This window comes from Schistocerca piceifrons, chromosome 6 (assembly GCF_021461385.2).
Source record: "Schistocerca piceifrons isolate TAMUIC-IGC-003096 chromosome 6, iqSchPice1.1, whole genome shotgun sequence".
NCBI classification, from domain to species: Eukaryota; Metazoa; Arthropoda; class Insecta; order Orthoptera; family Acrididae; genus Schistocerca; species Schistocerca piceifrons.
Window position 1 is genome coordinate 19283808 of NC_060143.1, and position 6499 is coordinate 19290306.

The window sequence follows — 6499 nt, forward strand, 5'->3', positions numbered from 1 at the left end:
TAAAATGTTGTAAAAAGCCCCTCCAACAGAAATACAAATTTCTCTTACTATCTTTTACGGAGGGGTGGAATTGTAAATATTTTCCTGACTTTTGACACAGGAAAATGCCCACAACATCTTTTTTTCTTTATTTGCACGTGATGGTGACTGCTACCTAAGCGAGGAGAATTTCTAAAAAAAAAAAAAAAAAATTCGTGAGCAAACATTACTGTTATCAAATGTTGAATTTCCCCTGGTAGTGGAACACATACAATTAAGCGCCCTTGAAGAAAGATTATCTTTTAAGAAAATAAATGTTAGGGTGAACTAGCATCTGAAATTGACTTTAATTTATGACAGTTAAAATAATCAGAGAACGACATAACCTTGGGGACTGAAAAGAAGTTAATGACACCAGTTAAGCCGTTTGTATAATATGTGAGAAAGCGAACATATGTACCGCGTGCGATACAGAGCTATTTTTGAAAAATCAAAAATCTCTTCAATGATGATATCTTCAAAAAATTCCTGAAAGGCATCATGTTATACTTATCACTCCAATATTCTTGCAGGCTTCTGATGGAAATTTTATGAAACAGAAAATACCATTTATTCGTCTTCTTACTGTTTCCCATGTACCAAGCAAAATTAAGCATTTAAATGTATGTAATGTTAAGCGGGAGTTGAGAAATAAATAGACCTTGAATGCTGATTAATGTATCACATAAAGTTTATTTTTACGAATAAAAATAATACGTTTCATTTCATCTACATAGCCGACCTGTGTGTAAATATTTGACAGGTCTATGTGCTTAATTTATTATCTGCCGTCGAAACAATCATATATACAATATACGCTAATTAAATACACAAATATACATGAAAAGTTTTTTGTACAACAAGAATGACACTAGACACACACGTTTGCAAGAGCGAAAAATGCGTTAAACAATGTTCACGAACAAAAACGTAAATGAAACAGTTCCAGGAAAAAATAAACATTTTAATTACGGTAAAAGATTTGGTCATAGTTATCGTGTAGCATGACTGTACATATCACACAAGACCTGTTCACAAATTGTTAAAAATACATTACATCAATCTAAAAGCAAAAAAAAAAAAAGTTAACACAGAGAAATTCATGAATTTCCTTCTCAGAAACATGTTTTGCATTGCCGTAGGTGATAGATATTTTCCCTTACATGATGTTTAACAGTAGTTAATAAGATACGGTCAGTGTTTTTACAAGTAAGACGATAAATAGGCGTACATTATCGAAGTCTCGACGAGACACAAAAAAATTTTATTTATGTCATGTTATTTTATTTAGTAATAGCAACGATCTAGTGTTGAATGTTTAAATTAAGACAACTCTTCGTAGATAAGCCGGAGTGGGATCAAATCAAGAATTAAGATTAATTTTGTGAAAAACAAGTATTTAACCTCGTCTGCATCCCTGATGAGACGCGTAAGTATCACAGACTGTTACAGCTACGTTATAAACAGCAATGCAATGATACAATGGTCTCCATTATGCGCTCTCGTCGTAAGAGGGACAAAAAAAAGCAAAAATGAATTACACTGTGAAAAAAAGTTATCTACAATTTTGGAAAAAGAGTTATCTACAATTTTGGGAAGAGTGAATGACTGTTCATGCTAATAAATATTATGGCGTGGTTCAGCTTATTCGCTTCTCTGCATGAGAAGCACAAATAAACTGATAAATGTGACAATGGGTAAAATATCGTGTCTTCCGCGCACGTCTATTTCATGACGTAAAGAAAGACAGTGATTTTAGTGGATAGGAAAATAAGTACAAACAGTCATGTAGAATATTCACAAGAGGAGGACTTAACACATAGACGTCTGTCAAACAGAACTACCTGATTGTCTTGAATGAAATTACTAATGATTTTACAGCGTGGAGCTGAAACTTTCTTATGAAACGGATTTTACTGCACGCTTCAGAAGCGGCAAAAATTTTAGGAACAAGACTATCTTAAAGTATGATATCATACTATTACATAGGAACAATATCACGCTATAATTTTAAGAATTACTTATTACGCTAAGCGTTTCGGAATATCTTCAGGATTCCAATACAACAACACAGTGAATAATTCTTACTGTTAAATATTGCGTCGACTATTGAGCTGACTTGTTCACAATACTGGTCCCTATGGCACCAACAGTCAACAAATATGGGCATACAACTTAAAAATATACGTAAATGTAGACACCTGATAATTGGAGGCCTCTAACAAAACGTGAAGCACTTTAAGTAATAGTGTAAATTATAATGTCAACCAATCGCTGTCCATTAAAAGCAACATGTATACTATTACACAGACCAGGCATACAAATGGTATCATCAAAGGTTTCTATTCATTACCAAGTCATCTTCAGGTGATTTTTTAATACTTTACGTAGTAGCTAGTCAAACGAATAAGTCCTGAGGGAGGCACACACTGATGATGGAAAAGTTAAGAACACTATCTTTTCATAGCATTTTTACTATGTCTATGTATATTTCGAAGTCGTAGTTTTCAAAATTGACAGTGTGCTTCCTCAACATGTGACCTCTACTACATAGTGGTAAACGAAATAAAGCACCAAAATTCTGGCATGTTGACATGACACTGCAGTCAGTTGCATAGCAACTGAAGTCCTGATGATGAAATTGATACTTCTAAATGAGCACGGCGTAAAACCGCTATGAAAAGAGTGGAAGCGGATCAATTTATTCCAACGCATTGTTCGGCCAAGTATAGAAAGTAGAGCTAGCAAGAGAGATCTGACGATATCGACAATAGTACCATTTGTGTGACCTGACACTGCATCGCTAAGACAAATACATAGAATCGTTTGCTACTGTAGTAACGTTTATGAAGGATTCGTTGTTACATTTTTAGAGATACAAACAACTTTCTGCGGAGGACAACCACAGCTCACGGACATTGTGGGGAAAAAAATACAAAAACAGTTAGCACTCAGTAACGATTTAAATTATCATGAAAAGTGAAGAATTATGAGGTATTTCCAAAAGTCGCATATCTGTATGAAGGTGCCTTTTGTCACAACTACTTGTTTCATGTCAGTATGGACTCATCTTCAGGTTTATAATGATTATATTTTCATAAGTGAGATGGACAATTATAGAGTCCCAGCACTCGGGAAGCTATCCAAGTTAAAAGTCAAACAACACCAGTTGATTGTCATACCAAAATTGAGTAAATAGTTTTTTGAGATTATCTACGAAGTTGAAATATGAATGACAACGGTCAGTAGTAGATGAGAGTCTGTCGTTAGGTCGATGACCGCTATAGACGCTTAACTGAGCACGCTCTGACGCTGCTTCATGTCGCTAAACAACAATAATTCACTCATCCAAGGTAGGAGGAAGGGCTCCATCGGTCGTAAATTTTTAATCTGTTTAAAGCAGATAGATTTCAGCCACTGTATATCCGCGTTTAGTGTAATTGTATGCGAGTCATGACGACTCATTCTAAATAAAATTGGGCATGCATAGCAGTAGCAGCTGAAATCGATCTGCATTAAACACATTAAACGTGGGCGACCGATGCTGCCCTTCCTCCTACCTCGGATATTATTTAAAATGGTCGTCTAGCAAGCAATTCCAGGTGGAAACAAAACTGAAGAATTCACTTGTTACAAAAAACTTTAGCGACGCCTTTCGGGCATAGCCCGTCATCAAACTGTCAGAAAAAAACATCGCAAATAGAAATGCACAATAAAGTTATTTAACGACCTGAAGCAGTATTGAGAGAGTGATCAGTTAGACTAATCGTACAAGGGTCGCAGACCTAAAGCACGACCTTGTGTGGCAAGTCAAGCTATCGTTTGTGACTGATAGCATACAACTGTCTTCTGTTCTACACACGACTCAACAACGCTTTATCTGTGACAGTCATCAGGTTGTCAAATTTAGCTCATGACGTTAAAACACTAAAAAGCGTACAAACACGTGTTCAGTGTTTGAACATCGTGGGCTGATTGTAAGCGTAGGCTTCCGCGGCCATTGTCACAGTGCAACAAAATTCTTCTGGGGCTGTGACCACATTGTCATTATGTAAAACTTACGGCGTTTCGACCGCTATTGCTATCAGTAGCTAACTTCGACAGCCTGACGAGAGTACTGTCTCAAGAATCGCGTCGTGAGTGAGACGGAAAACAGTCGAATGCTATTATTACTGTAAAATATGAGAACTGCTACCTCACATCCTTATAATTAATTATATTCTAGGCAAGCTATTACAGAGGCATATTTCCGCTCTTGCAAAAAAGGGAGTCGTAATAATATGACAAAGTTTGTAACATAGCGGTGGTAAACGAAAGTCAATAAATAACGTAACAAAAATGTTAGGAGTATCACGGCTGTACCTAGCTGTGCCTGGAGGCGAGCACGGTGACGGGCTTGTAGATGGGCGCGGGCCGCGGCTCCGGGCTGGAGGCGGCCGAGCAAACGGGCTGCGGGGGCGGATGCGGAGGCGGCGGCACCGGCGCCTGCGGGTGCGGGTGGTGCAGCAGCGACGGCGCCGCCAGCGAGCGCAGCGTCGCGTAGAAGTCGTGGTAGGCGGCGGCGGCGGCGTAGCGCAGCGGCGGCGCCGCCACGTGCGGGGGCGGCACGTGCGGGGGCGGCGCGTGCGGGGGCGGCGCCGCGGGCCCGTCGGCGGCCAGCAGCCGCTCCACGCTGAAGGCGGACGCTTGCAGCGGCGTCGGCTTGGCCAGCGTCGTCGCCGGCGACGCGGAGGCGGCGGAGGAGGCGGCGGCGGCGGCGGCCGCGGCGGCGGCGGCCGGCACCAGCAAGCCTGCCCCGGCGTACGGGTACGGGTAGCGGTGGTAGAGCGCCGCCGCGGGGCCGCAGTAGAGAGCGGCGGGCGACAGCGCCCACGGCGACGCGGGTCCGCCCCCGGCCGCGGCGGCGTACGGCGACGCGGCGGCCGCCCCCGAGTAGAGGCCCGCCGCCGCCGCCGCCCCCAGCACGACGGTGCGCTTGAAGGCGGCGAGCCGCGACCGCGACGCGGCCGTCGATCTCCGGCGCAGCTTGCCCGTCGTGCCGCCGATGAAGACGTCTTCGCTGGAGGGGTCGAGCATCCAGTAGTTGCCCTTTCCCGGGTCGTCGTAGTGGCGCGGCACCTTCACGAAGCACTTGTTGAGGCTCAGGTTGTGCCGGATCGAGTTCTGCCAGCCCTGCTTGTTCTCGCGGTAGTACGGGAAGTTCTTCATGATGAACTCGTAGATGCCGTTGAGCGTGAGCCGCTTCTCGGGGCTCTGCCGGATGGCCATCATGATGAGCGCGTTGTAGCTGTACGGCGGCTTCTCGTTCTTCTTCTTCTCCTCCGTCTGTTTGCCCGCCTCCGCCGCCGCCGCGTCCTTGTTCGCTTCCTTGCCGGCGTCGCCCTCCTTGTCGTTTGCCGCCGGGGGCGGACTGGGGGCGGCGGGAGCGTGTTGGCGGCTGCAGTCGAGGGGCGGCGGAGTCGCACCGCCTGTCACGTCCAAGTCGCTACTGCACTCCGAGTCCGAAGCCGACAGGTCGGGCGTCAGGGCGAGGCGGGGGCTGCACGGCCGGCCACACGGCGACGCTGCCGTCTCTGGGAGGATGGAGCTGATGCTGAACGACGACTTGAGCGGCGTGCGGGCCATGACGGGCAGCGGTAGCGGTCCTTCCACCTTCACCATGGCTGCCGAGCCCCTACAGCCACATCCGTCTCCGGCACAGAGAGCTGGTCCCGTTTCCTGCTCCAGGGAAAATCTCGCGGATCCTCTGAACTGCCACGCGAACGCCGAGTACTGGTGATTCAGCGTGAGCTGCGAGCCGTATGAGTCACCAATTGGTCGCCGGCGTGAATGGAGCGCTGAATCGCGTGCCCCTAGTTAATTGACTCAGCCAGCGAAGTAGCAGCAGGACAGCACCACAGCGGAGATCGCTACTGTACGAGAGGGCACGACAGAAAAAAGTTGCCTCGTGTACGGTAAGGAAGTAACGAGCGAGTCCAATCTGCCAGCACTGTGCCAAAGTCTCGAAGAAACACACGCGGAACAGCTGCTTGCCTGTAACAGCCACGCTATTCCTAAAAACCACACGGTAGAATGTCACAAGATTGTTCGCTGAGAGGTAACAGCTGAGACGCGACGCCCACGGCTGCTGTGTCTTGGCTGCGGAAGACCAGTCGCGCGCCGCACACTCTGAAGGGGCGCGTGCGAGCGGAGGACGAGTGGCGGAGCTGCGTTGCTTCCTCTTCGTTCGCCCGCCGGCCTCCGTCTGTTTTCGACTCGGCCGCGCAACACAAAACGCTTGTTGGCCGGCAGCTGTGTGCAAACAAGAACTCCGGCCGACTTCCCCCCCCCCCTCCACCGCGCCGCGGAACACAGCCAGTGCGGCGCCTGGCACCGCCCACCGGATCCCCGTCGCGTCCGCCCACCGGCCAATGAGGAGCGCCGGCCGGTTGCGGCGTGGTGGGGGAAGGCGCGGCACCTCACCGCCATCGGTCGGCGGCGC

The 6499-nt window shown here is 46.9% G+C and overlaps 1 protein-coding gene across 1 annotated transcript; it reads right to left on the minus strand.

Annotated features, from left to right (window-relative positions):
- Positions 1-685: 685 nt before the first annotated feature.
- LOC124802821 (fork head domain transcription factor slp2-like) lies at positions 686-6267 on the minus strand. The gene has a single exon (XM_047263827.1). The coding sequence runs from the start codon at positions 5677-5679 to the stop codon at positions 4381-4383; it is 1299 nt and encodes a 432-aa protein (XP_047119783.1). The 5' UTR covers positions 5680-6267; the 3' UTR covers positions 686-4380.
- Between the last annotated feature and the right edge of the window lie 232 nt (positions 6268-6499).

What these genes read in the sequence shown, in the direction of transcription:
- LOC124802821 (XM_047263827.1), bottom strand. Translation starts at nt 5,679, where the DNA reads ATGGTGAAGGTGGAAGGACCGCTACCGCTGCCCGTCATGGCCCGCACG.